At 32.3% G+C, this 13,847-nt stretch overlaps 1 protein-coding gene across 5 annotated transcripts in view; it reads right to left on the reverse strand.

Moving 5' to 3' along the window:
- LOC117101431 overlaps positions 1 to 13,847 on the reverse strand; it is a 115,352-nt gene that overhangs the window by 15,936 nt on the left and 85,569 nt on the right. For all 5 annotated transcript variants that reach the window (XM_033241410.1, XM_033241408.1, XM_033241409.1 and 2 more), the window contains 7 exons: positions 4,178 to 4,212; positions 3,795 to 3,908; positions 3,173 to 3,283; positions 2,186 to 2,228; positions 1,523 to 1,612; positions 612 to 728; positions 114 to 385 (listed from right to left, as the gene is read on the reverse strand). In XM_033241410.1, the coding sequence (XP_033097301.1) occupies positions 114 to 385; positions 612 to 728; positions 1,523 to 1,612; positions 2,186 to 2,228; positions 3,173 to 3,283; positions 3,795 to 3,908; positions 4,178 to 4,212 (782 nt within the window). The remainder of the gene's footprint in view (positions 1 to 113; positions 386 to 611; positions 729 to 1,522; positions 1,613 to 2,185; positions 2,229 to 3,172; positions 3,284 to 3,794; positions 3,909 to 4,177; positions 4,213 to 13,847) is intronic.

The raw sequence follows: 13,847 nt of genomic DNA on the forward strand, positions 1-13,847 counted from the left end.
AAACATAAAGAATATTTCTAGCGCATAGAGACCTATGTATTGCGCTTTAAAAATCCGACTTATTATTATTAAAAACATTTAGAAATAGACATTAAATAATCAAAATTGTTTACCACTGGATTGCCATTATCATCAGTGATCTGTTCTACAGCATCACTTCCTCGTTGTGTATACGAGACAGTGAATCGTATAGTTGCAGCCCTCTGGCTGTTGATTTCAACGCCTGTTACCCTCAGTGGTTGTGAATATGCAGCCTGGAGGAAAGATTCGATGCTTGGATTCCATCCAGTTGATCCGATATAAGTCTCAGAGGCATCTTCACCATCATCAATACTACGATCACTTTCCAAACGATCTTTTATGTTTCGCAGAGGTTCAACACATTCTGACGGAAGAACGAGCAGAGTTTAGACATACATACATACCGTATTTAACTTTTACCAATAGCATTGGTACATAATGTGCAAAAGAAAAAATTTGAATCATACCATGAAGTGGAGGAGTTGATGGTATCATAGTTTTATGGCGGACAATCATAATTCACAATTAGAGTTAAGTTGTGCAACATTGTGTATACCGATACTATAGTAGATAAATGAATTAAAGCCTACCATGAATAGGAGTCGTTGGTATCATTGTAGTGGTTGTTGGCAGCATGGTAGTCGTGGTTGGCTCCATAGTTGTGGTTGTTGGCATGGTTGTGGTGGTTGGCATCTCTGTTGTGGTGGCTGATAAATTTGAAAAATTAACTATTACTAAAGATAATAAATAGCAAAAGACAGAGCAGTTTGCGATATAGTCGAACGCCCCATGAGGGCGTACATGAGAGCAATTTTCCTCCTTTCGAGTGGCGGCGCTATATCTTTGATTGGTTGGATTAATTGGATAACTTTGATTCGTTTGTTTTTATTAGTTTCTCCACTCCATCAAATAATAATTTTCCTCCATTGTAGAGAGGGCGGACGTTTCATCAAATTTAATGCAAACTACGCGAAGAGCTAATTCTTCTGCTATTTATGTTCTTTGTTATTACTCTTTGGTGGAAAGACTCAGTATAAATTGTAGTAGTAGATAAAGTGCCTTGCAGGGAATAGGCATGGGTCATGCATTATATGAACACCAGATCACAAGCTAACATCCTATCCTCATGATTATAAATTTCATAGTAGTGCATAAAGTATATTTATATGCACAATTATAGGCCACGATCTACAGGATTGAGTATATATATATATAACATAAAATTAAGTTCTTCTTATCAAATTATTGTGGGGTGTTTAGGCTGTAATGCATTTTAATCATGTTTTCCACATTTACCATTACATCCCGGTCAATCATGTGTAGAATAGTCAGAATGATTACATATTTTTCATTTACCGTATGTGATGCCAAAAAAGTGTTTCAACTAGGAAGTGCTTCTAATTCTAATGGCGACAACCCAGAAGTTCCAATTTTAATAACAATTGAAAGCATAGAATGGCAAATGTGGCTAAAAATGAAATATAGATGCCACTTAACTGACCTGTCTTAGTGGTGGAAGGATAGGCGGTTGATGTTCTAGATGTGGTTGTTGGTGCGACTGTCGTAAATGTACAGTTGAAGTCGGAAGGCTCTGTAAAAATCATAAAAATTCTATGAATTAATGTGTTAAAAAAACCCAAATTATTATTCTGACACGTTAGTAATTTTGGATTGCTTGTTTTTTCTTTAAAATTCTGTATATTTTTTGTTTAAGTGTTATTGACCTGATTGACAATTCCTTGATTGAGGGATTTACAAGACTCATGGTCAGTGTACCATACCTTGTACAGGTATCGATAAGTATATTATTTACAGGACCTATGATCAGATTAGCTTGTGCTGGGACACTGACAACATTGATTCTGATTACCCATAGGGTATACCTAAGGCAATACCCGTGACAATGCCAAGTATTGTACGAGAAATCTCAAATATTTTTATTTACAGAAGCCGAGTTTAAAATATATTGAAACTTTGTAGAAAAAAAAACCCGGTTTTAATAAAATACAGCCGATGTACTATTTCATGCATGTGCAGTTCATAGAAAATACTATATTATTAGGAAGTATTTATGGTTAATAATAATAATGAACACTGAATATTTTATCTAGGAAATTTAAATCAATTTAAAATTCTTTTGATAAAGAAATAGATAAGAACTTACTGCAATAACAACAGATGTTTGGTCCAGTAACAAGTTCAAAGTTCTGTAAAAAATGTACATAATTAAATATTAGTACATGTCGTTGACTTATTTTATCTAAACTATATTTGTGTACTTATTTATGATAATTATTTAATATATTTATATTTCAAAGTTTTAAAATTGAATTAACTTAAAACAACTTCTAAAAATGTAAAAGTTCTAGTATTGTTGTATAATTGTTTTGTTGTTTTAAAGTATTGTACTATTTTACTTCTCCGTTCCGATTATATTCTGAATAAATTGAATATAGAAATAATAGAATAAAAAATTCTAAAGTTGTCCTCAACCAGCCACCTATACCAATAGCGGAGTTAGAGATTTTGTGACGAAAAGAAAACCTTTAATGAGTTATAATCTAAAAAAGGTGAACACATGTATGCATTGGAATACAATCTTCTGTCTACTGTATTCCCCGACGGTGGTTCCGTTGCTATAAACCCCCGTCTGTCACTGACCACAACATACAAAGTGATTCTAGAATGAAACTAGAATATACACCCGGGTTTCACTTGTTATATATAGCCGATTACATATTCTGCTATTCCTCAGCATAGAAAATTTGTATTTTTCACCTAATTACTGATCAATCATATATTATATATATATCCCCCAAAATGAGTAAGCTAAACAATTTAATTTTCATTGCAATATATCAATTCTGTTTCTGTTAATTGATGTTACACTACGTTAGGTTATGAATAGGAATTTTAATTCTAATATGCATTCATTTATCGTGTATTCAATAATTTTGTTTCCAATGCTCTTAAGTGATTTTATTTTAAAAACAACACCAATCATTTTATTATAATAGTACAAATGAGTTATTGATATTGATTTTTTTTGTTCAATTTTGTTATTGTAAAAATACATTGTTATTTCAATATATGATAAATTATATGGAAAATACATTAAATTTAAACTTGAGGTACATTAGGAAAAATTTACCTCCCGACAAGTACGTGTACAAGTATCTTGGCAGTTCATATCATATTCGCCAGTCTCGGCATTACATTCGCAAATCTTACAATTCCCTGCAACCTCCATTGTTGAACCAGGCTGTTAACAAAATAATATATAAATTTAATTAAAAGATAATCTGCCAGAATGGTCTGTAAAATACCGATGATAATCCACAAATTTCTATAAAAGTGTAATAGGTCATATAAAAAATAAGGGCGACATGAATTATACTCAGACCGCAAACATAAAAATACAAATCTAAAACATAAGTGGAAAAATAAAATGAATCTCTGAACTAGGAACAACATTTTCCCTGTCAGCACCAACATGATATTACAGAGTCAAGGCTTTGAATTTGTTGGTGCTTACAGTAATAATTGGAAATGTTTGTTGTATAATTGGTACAATTTGCAATATTTCGTACACTTCTGTCATGTGAATCGGGTATTAGATAATTAATGGTATTCACAATCTTTTGGCTATTGGGATTACATAGACATTACAATCAACAGCGCATTAAAATGCATATGCAAACAAAAATCTCAATCTAGCTCTAGTTTATTGATGATAAACTAACGCTGATAAGTTATTAGATTGAATAGCTTACTACACAAGGTCCAGAAGAACAGCCAGGTTGTGTTTCACAACTCCAGTCATACACTCCTGATCCATCTTCCTCACAGGTACATTCCTGACAAGACTGTGTATATGTCTCACCGGGCTAAAATTAATATCAGATACTCAGGTTATTTACAATTAATTTTCTTATAAACACTTTCAGTACAATAATTATTTTATTTGGAAACATTTAGAACATTCAGATGATTAAGATTATGAAAATTACGTTAATAATATTTCCTTGTAAAATTAAATTAAAGAGAGCATAATACATACAATACATTATTTTATGAACAATACATATATAAAACAACTAAAAGGTTGTGAACTGAATTAGATACTCAGTTCAATTATTAAATGAGTTCTACATACCAAATATATGTCACCATTGTGCTTACAGAGAGAAGCTGTGAATGCAAATAATTTTGAAAAATGTAATGTAAATGCTATAATTATATACATTTAAATACATTTATATATACATATATATATAATGAAACATTAGACGAGGTGGTCAGTTACCTATTGACCTATTGAGGTGACCTATTGGTCAGTTTATCATAAACCTTAATTATAATGTTCTAGTCACCCTGTATTATGTATCACTTGAGAAAGACTTATGGTGGAAAATGTTTGTGATCATCTATTTCAAATAAATTAAGGCAAATTAACCATCTCGTCTGTTGTTTCATTGAATATATATATTTGCCTATGCAGCACCACCACTGATGTTTATTAATATATATATATATATATATATATATATATATTCTGATCGGATTTTCTCTACTGTTCCGTTTTAATTTTAAATAGTTTTGCATTATGTGGCCGTTTGTTGTTTTATGGGTATGTATATATACAACACCCGTATGTAGGTTGATACAAAACTTTTCCGACCTTCACAAAATAATTTATATTAAAGCAGTCTATAGTGTAAACATTGTTAATTTTTTTTTTTTTTTTTTTTTTATTAATCGACGCATGTGAAGTGTAAGAAGCTGATGTACATCAATAACTAATCAGAAATTATTATGAAAAAAACTTACAGATTCACAATCAGATTTCGTCAACGAGCATTTATAACTGCATTCAGCTACATACTTCTGTTTGCTGTCACTGTAGACACATTCACAGATTTCGCATTCACTACGTTCGTACTCCTCTCCAACCTGAAAAACAGATTTGCATTTAGTTTAAAGGAAGGTGGAAAACTAGGAACTGTAAAATATGTAAATCTTAAATACTCATATAACAGTTCTTTTATCCAAAAAATCAGTTCAATGAGTAATTCAATGTCTTGGGATTTTTTTTTTTGATTTCTCAACCCAATGTCTCATTTCAATCGAAGCAATACCTTTGTTAACACTATCTCTTTTATTGTGACAAAATACTTGATTTGTTCTCATATTATTGCTATATAATGTCAAAATTGTGTCAACATTTGAGTTTAATATGACATAATCATATACATATATGGAAAATCACTAATACTTAAAACACGACTGTGTGGCCCAAAGGAAACTTTACAACCAAAAACAATTCCACTCCAAAGTCTTATAGACTTGGTAAAATATTACACTGCATTAGGCAAAGGCGCAGATCATTTAAGAAGGTGGGGAAATATCCTCCACATTTTTAAAAGGGGGGGGGGGGTTGGTCCTCCCACTTTTTGACCATAATTTAATTTCAAATGTCAAAAAAATGCCTAAAAATTGTTGAAATGAACTGCATAAATGACCCAGGTTTTAACGTAAGAGCGTTGTACAGCCAGAGTACATCTTATCTTACAGCAAGATATTGGTATTTCTGCGCAAAAACATCTAAATTACCTATAATACACGACTCGAGTGCGCTTGCCTTCATTATTGTTTTTTTTTAAATATTAAAAATAAATTAATATATATATTAAGTATGAGAAAAGGCGTGCAAAGATAAAATTGCTATGTTTTTATGTTTTATTTTCTATGGTCATAATAGAGACAAATTAGATCCCTATGATTGCCGAAAATTGCTGTTACAAGATTATGAGACATTGGTGGGCACTTCATTTTGACTTTCGTGGTGATGTGATGAAGATAAATTTTACTATAATTATAAGAATGTCAGACCGCCTACAGATATTATTTTCTCAAATGTTTGCACCTCAGCCCCAACCATGGCGAGTCTCAGGTGGGTGTCGACTCACGACTGCCCCCTCCCCCCACACCTTTCAAAACGGATCTGCGCCCTTGGCATTAAGAGTCGGAAATAAATAAGATTAGTTGGATAAAATACTCTCATTAGATATGGTTATACTGTAATTGGAAAAAAATAATCAACCAATTACCTGTAAGACTGTGCTGCTATCTAACAAACACTTGTCATTATCACAAGTTAATTCCTCAATTCCAACACAGTAAGAACTTGCTGAGAAGGTGTACAGTGGGAATAGTTGCAAGAAATCTAGGTTATTTACTTCATCCTTTTCATAACCTGGTGCACAACTGCATGTTGTATATATACATTTAAAAAAATCAGCTGGAGGAACATAAGACGGCTTCCATCCACTTCCAATCGTCACATCAGCTTGCTCATCACATGTAAAAGTATGATGACATATAGGATCACAGACTAAAGGTGTGTAATACAAAAATAGATTAAACAGCAAAATTAATATGTATGTGTGCAGAAATATATTCTGAAATTAAATGTAGTACAAATTTGGATCCGTATTTCAGTCACTAGTTGATGAAAGTGATAACGATGATCATGTTACAACGAAAATAAAATAATAATAATAATAATAATAATAATAATAATAATAATAATAATAATAATAATAATAATAATAATAATAATAATAATAATAATAATAATAATAATATTAATAATAATATTGGTTGAATGGCCAAAAAATTACTCACAAACACAAAATATTAAAACTGCAAGTAAAAGTAATCTTTTGCAAAGTTAGTAGTCAATGACACAACCCCCACAAACAGCAACATTTGCCTTAGTCACACCGAGTAACAATACGGATATACTTGAATAGTTTCAATGATATTGGTAACACCGACGAAAGCTCGCTGTAACTCTGCTTCGTTTATTGTCGATATGAACAGTGCTACAGTAATACAGATATACTATAAAATATATTTATATTCTTAATAATCAATCCTTAATAGGGTGTCCCCTGAATAGAAGTGTCACAAAGAAAGTGTCCTACTGTATTACTGATATCATAATGACCATGGTTGATTACCACTACTTCATAATAGACAAAACTTAATCATATTATATTTAAATGTAAAATAATATGAATGTAGTTTACGTTCTTCTGGTGTAGTAGTACACTCTGATTCTGTGGAAACTTGACAATCCCATGAATATGAGCCAATTTCTTGTGGATCTGCACAAGTACACACTTGACAAGCAACATTCACTGATTCTCCAGCCTAAAAAAGTGTAAATCACAAAAATCACTATCAGAAAATGTGTTCGCATATAGATTACGTCTGTATTTTTGTCAATAATAAACTGTGCCTTGAAAATGTGACTGTAAATAAAAATCAAGACTTCCTCACCATTTTTATTTTACTGGTTAATGAGGATTTATATGATTATGTAAATGATTATTATAATGTATTACCTCATAAAAAATTATAGATGGTAAACTAAAATAATTGTTTCATTTTTAAGGACTGTATTTTTCATTTTTTCAAATTCTGTTACTGTATACCCATGTAACTGCATAATGATCAATTATCAAATTTCATTGTTTAACTTCTTGGCAAAATACACCCACAGTACCCTACTGAGTCTGATTTGACTTACGAAATGTATAATAATTACCATACTGTGCATATATTTGGTACTGTGGTTATAAATCCCTTTATTTCTTTCCGATTAGAAAGCAACAGATAGTATCGTTATTTATTACCTTATATACAACACCCATATGTTCACACATATTGTCACAGATAGGTTTTCGCAGACACATTCCAGTATTCCATTGGTCATCCAAGACGGTTCCTGAAGGACAGTCACATGAGCCGCAATCAACAACATCAAACGGTGCATCTGAAGAACTCATCTCATTGCAGGACGGCTCGACGACACACTCACCACTACAGACTAAAACGATTCAACAATGTACCAAATTCAAGCAGTCTTGAAATACTTAAGTGAAATATCAAAAAAGTAATTTTATATTGGAACTGTGGTTTTGGCTGTGGTTAGTTAAGTTGCTTACATCTAAAGTCCATGTGTGTAATCTATAAAAAAAACCATTTATAATAACAAACAATATTTAAGTCAAAACCGAGAAAATCAATGATTAGTTCTACCATTTGTCGGTGGCTCAGTTGCTCGTTGTTCAGCACATTCACAACATTCTCCTATTGGCTTGTATAACACCAGCCCATCCTATAAGCCAAATGAATTAAATTATGATTAAAAAAGATCATCATTTCTTAAACAAAATAATCATACGGAAACCTTGTTTCACAGGGGTTAGTGCCTCAGGCAGATATTGAAAGGTAATTTTATAATGTTTACTTTTTAATTCCAACCGTAAGTCAGACATTGTGTAAACGACTATTGGAAGTATTAGCTGTTGACTGGTTCAAATCACTCTATTGTAGTAGATGGCCGTTTTACTGTCCAGTTTAATAGGACTGTTGTGTCTTCTGGTTGAAAACACTTATTCTACTCCTAAATTGTTTTCTGTTTGTTAATACAATAATTTGTTAATACAATAATGAGTAGCTTTTAGTTTGCATTTATATACCTTAATTTACACCAATTGTAATAGTACTATTACATATTAATGTAGTATAAAATTTTATTTTACTATTTTGAAATAGAAAAAAATCGTATTAAAAAGAGTAGATGTTGTAAATTAGCAACTCTTATGTCTACTTGTTCTTCAACCTAGTGATGAACGCAGATTCAGATGTCTGAATTTGAAACCATTGTGATTATAAGTGCATTTCCATTTATAAAACAGTGGGGTATCTAGAAGTCTTGAAGTGGGGATGGTGATGGGGGGTCGCGAAGGTAAAGTCGGGGGCTCGATAATCAGTTGAAGGGCGCTAACTCGCAAAATATGGTGATTTTAAGTAATTTTTAACTACTTGACCGTGCCTTTTTTGGGGGTCTGGGGGTCGTGAGTAATTTTTGGAGGGTCGTGCGCCCCCTCCCCTCCATCGCAACCCTAAATACGCCACTGTTATGAAAACGTAGAAGAAATCAGCTAAAACAAACCTGGGAACAGTCTTCCTCTGTCAAATCACATTGCTTTGTGCACTGAGCAACAAGTTTGTTAAGAGAGTCATCTTCCACACATTCACAAACCTCACACTCGTTGCGTGTAACAGTGTTTCCTTCCTAAAAATTAAAAGGTACATAACTAAATAAATTAGAGAATGTATATCAGTCTTACAAAAAGAAGGTGTAGATTAAAAGTGTTTGTTATGGTACATTCACACTGAACCAAAGCCTACCGAACCGATCAGAAAATCATATCAGTGTGTAAAGGTATGCTAGCGTTAAAAGCCTCAGAAACGTGGTCCAAATTTCAATTTGGACCCAATATGAATGCAGCTGATTGGTCTAATGTAGACCGGGACATATTCCGTTCCGTTTCAATCGGTCTCCGATAGATCCGTCTCCGTCGGTCTTTTTCTCATAACCGTTTGTCTTTCCACCACCACGGAACGGACTTTGTGAGAATGCTTTCATTCTTCACCACAGTTTAATTTTTTTAATTTTTCATGGAATAGACACCTATTCCGTTCCGTGAAACGGAACAGGTGTGAATGAGGCTTTAGGTACATAAACATTTTATTGCAGGATTGCAATACATATCACAGTCTTTTTCTTTGATTTTGGTTTTAAAGTCATATGCAGCATGTTATCCTTTGTAATTTATACAGTTCTGTTCAATGGGTTGGAAACACAGATCATTGCTACATAAACGAACATTCCTGTACAAAACCAAATTTTTAAACTCTTCTTAATATCATACCATGTATCCTTTTTATACTCCTAGGTTAATAGAAAAAATAATATATAAAATGTCTTGCCTAAGGTTTTGTACATACTATCAAATTTTATATGACAAATTTGTGTGATGTGCCCATATTATATAGATCCATGATGATGTCATATATTGCACCCAAACATGGGCATATGAAACCCATGTCACCAAACTTTAAACTAAATTATTTAGTTGAACACATAGTGTTGACTTGTGCACATGCATTGTACACATGCCTCCATATCAATAATAATAGTAATAAGGTTTCAAGATTTCGATTTAGGCCTATTAGGTGGGTTTATCTTTAAAATGTCATTACAACTGCTTAATTGAGCTAACTGCTTTAAAACGTAATTGTGCAAAAATAATCATACTATGCTATTATACTTACAGTAATAATAGTGTTCTCATCTAATAGACACTCTCCACCGCAGTCTTTCTCCTCGAGGCTGACACACATCCCTGTGTTACCAGGTAATCCAGCGATCAAATTAAAAAATGCGTCTTCATTGTTGCTATCATCACGCTCAGCACCCGGAGCACAGCTACATAGTGCATTAAATGGAAGCAGGGCGCATTCAAATGGCGGATTTATAGATATCGCACTATTCCAAATGCCGCCAAATGGCATTTCTGAACGCTCTTGACATGTTAGGGCATAATCACATGTTGATGGACAGCCTAAATAAAAAAAACCCAATTTTAATAATGTTATCAACATTAATATTCGAACTAATAAAATATATTGAATTGAACATAAGTATTCTGTATTCAACAGGAGCTGAATACAGAGCTATACATTTTTAACGCTGCAAGACTTCATAATCTTTCAAATAAAATGTAAACATACTGAGATATACAACTTGTAAACAAAATATAGCCTTTGTTTTCTAATCACCACTATGTACTAAGTAACTATACTTTTATAATTTTAACACACCATTTCTACCTTATTGAAGATGTTAATTTACTAATTCCTTAGAATACAGAAACTTCTTCAGTAAAATTGTAATAGACTCAATAGCATCATTTTCTTTAACTTACGCGGATACTTGGTTGTTTGTGGAACATTAGCAGTAGTAGATGCAAGTGTTGTTGTTTCAGAACCTGTAATTTATAAACAATAATTTCAAAATAAGCTTTTTATTAATAAATTATTTATATGTACTTGCCAACTCCTCAAATTTGAAAAAAAAAATTACATCTATTTATATTATCACTACAGAAACAAATGAACTCATTATAAAATCTGATAACTATGACTTTAGTGATTGTATGTCATTTTTCTTTTAAATGAATTATACTGAAATAAATTTTACAAGTTTTAAACTCGAACTATGATGTTGTATGCGTTTTAGCTGAGGCAAACTTGTGAGTATTTATATACTTTGTGGGCACATTTATTTTTGGGCAAATGCACATTAAGTACATTCTGGTATGCAGACATATTGCTTCCCCCAATCCAGACAATTATGGTGCTCTTCATTGTTATTTTTGGTCCGTCTCTTTACATTCTAGTATTTCTAGGAAATGTGTGTTACGACGATAATAAAGACCAAACAGAAAAACTAAACACCTAGTTTTTACCTTAAGAAAACTAAATTTGTCAACACGTTTTGTTATAATTATATCAAAACACCTACTTTCACATCCTTCTTCGTCTTCTCCATTTGGACAATTCCATTCACCATTGCAAATGAGGCTATCGCTATACAGCATACTTCCATCATCACATAACTTGGAGCAAGTTGGAATCTCTGTGGTGGATGGTAAGCTGGTTGTTGTTGGTAGCATAGTTGTTGTTGGCAGTGCTGTCGTTGTTGGCAATTTTGTCGTCGTTGGCAATTCTGTCGTTGTTGGCAATTTTGTCGTAGTTGGCAATGCTGTGGTTGTTGGCGATGTTGTTGTTGTTGGCAATGTTGTTGTTGGGAGAGTAGTCGTTGTTGGCATCGCTGTTGTTTCAGTTACTGTTGTAGGCATGCCAGCTGTGGTGACCTCCACTGTAATGTTCATTAAAATAATGCCATAATAATATTACTTTAATGTGGCCAAACTTTTATCTTAGAGCGTCTGTAAGGTGATCTATAATCAGGTTTTTATTTGAGCACTGTTATTATTATTTATCCATTTGTTTATTTGCTTATCTACAGCTCCACAATGTGTGAGCGATTCAGTCAGTTGTATGAGAGTTCTTAACAAATGTGATGGTCAACAAACTTTGATCGTACTAGTTTTACCTTCATACCTTTAAAAAAACGTCAACTGATGGTTATCTGATAAAATATATATTTCTATCGTGTTAGGATTTCAATTTATGATTTTACTATTAGGACCCTACATCAAAGTATTGCTATTTATGTCACCAACTACTTAAAACGAACCAATTACTTAAAGATGAGTGTCAGAGCATTAGAAAAAATGTCGAACTATGTTCTACAAAATAACAAATTAATTTATATTTGAATAATATGAACATTAAACATACCATCAGACGCACAACCAAGCCATTCCATGGTAAAGTCCATGTTGCCTAATACATTAATTTCTGCTAATTGCAAACTGATTTTCTTAATATCATAGAGTCCAGTGTCAGGCATGTCTATTCGCTTTTTGGAACCATCTCCATTTACTATGACAGTGAACATCTGTTGTAGAATATTAATATTATTGCATATTATAGTATTTACACTAATATAAATATATTATAAATACAACTTTATTTTTATTTTATACAATAATCATATTTTAGTTCTGATTGTGATATTTACAGATGGCTACTACTTACCATAATATTATGTTCCTGATCAAGTACTGGTTCATAATCAGAACTACCTTCTGGTACATAGGAAACCACAAATGAGAATGTACCGGATACTTTAGTCACAATATCAACTGCCGTCACACGGGTTAATTTAGAGAAGTCAACAGCAATAATTGTATGTAGTACAGCTTCCAATGGGTTTTCTGAACTGATGTATGATCTTCTGTTAATATCAACATCATCATTAATACTGCGAAGTTTTTCAACTGCCCCTTCCAAGGAAGAGATTACATCGATACATTCTAATGTGCGAAAGAGAAAATACAATGTTTTGAATGCTACATTTAAATAAATACTTAAAAAAATCACGAAGAAGGAATACATTGCAAAAAATAGTATGTATGTATACAGAATGTGTAAGAAGTACGCAAACTAGACAGTACCTGGTACAAATGGCAACCAACTTTCTCTGAACTGAGTAGGCAAAAAGGTAACATGGTAACACACCACCAACTTCATTAACTATTATGTCAGATGATTTATAAGTGTCATTATTTAATATTTTTTTAATCTCATAATTTATGACACAGTTTAAGAAGATGTGATGATACTAAGCACATGCAATTGAATACATACTATTACAAACATTTGAATTTACCTCGTTCTGTAGTTGTTGGCAACATAGTGGTCACTGCAAATTAAAATACACAAATGAAATAAATACTTCATGATCAATTTTGAGGAACCAATACAAAGAAAAAATTTATTTGTTTACTTGTTTACATTGTAGGAAAAATTTTGAAATACAAAAATAGATTAATAAATACAAAATATAAATCTTGCAGAGTTGGTCTTGGATGTTGCAATGAACGACATCATGTTTCTATAGTAATTTATATCTTAATAACGATTTACAAAATGCAAATGTAAAAATAAAGAGCGTCACAGATATCAAGACACGCATATATGTATTGGAGTGTTGTGTATTAATGGGCAATTGTAAGAGTTTGTGACTAATCCACTATATAGTAACACATTGTGTGTGAAATGATGTACTAGAAGATGTGTAGTGACTGCAGTGTAAAGCTAAATAAACTTAATAGTGTTATTGAACCAAGTTGAAGTTTATCCAGAATTGTCCTTCAAAATTCAGCCACTAGTCTATGCTTATTCTGGTCTAATTGGTAATAATATGTTGCTTCTCTTGGGTCAGTCACTGTAGATAGTGTGCTTTACGCATGAACGTCATGCGCCATGAAGTA

The sequence above is a fragment of the Anneissia japonica genome, unplaced genomic scaffold, assembly GCF_011630105.1.
Source record: "Anneissia japonica isolate Jap-2015-1 unplaced genomic scaffold, ASM1163010v1 scaffold287782_len627234_cov183, whole genome shotgun sequence".
Taxonomy (NCBI): Eukaryota; Metazoa; Echinodermata; class Crinoidea; order Comatulida; family Comatulidae; genus Anneissia; species Anneissia japonica.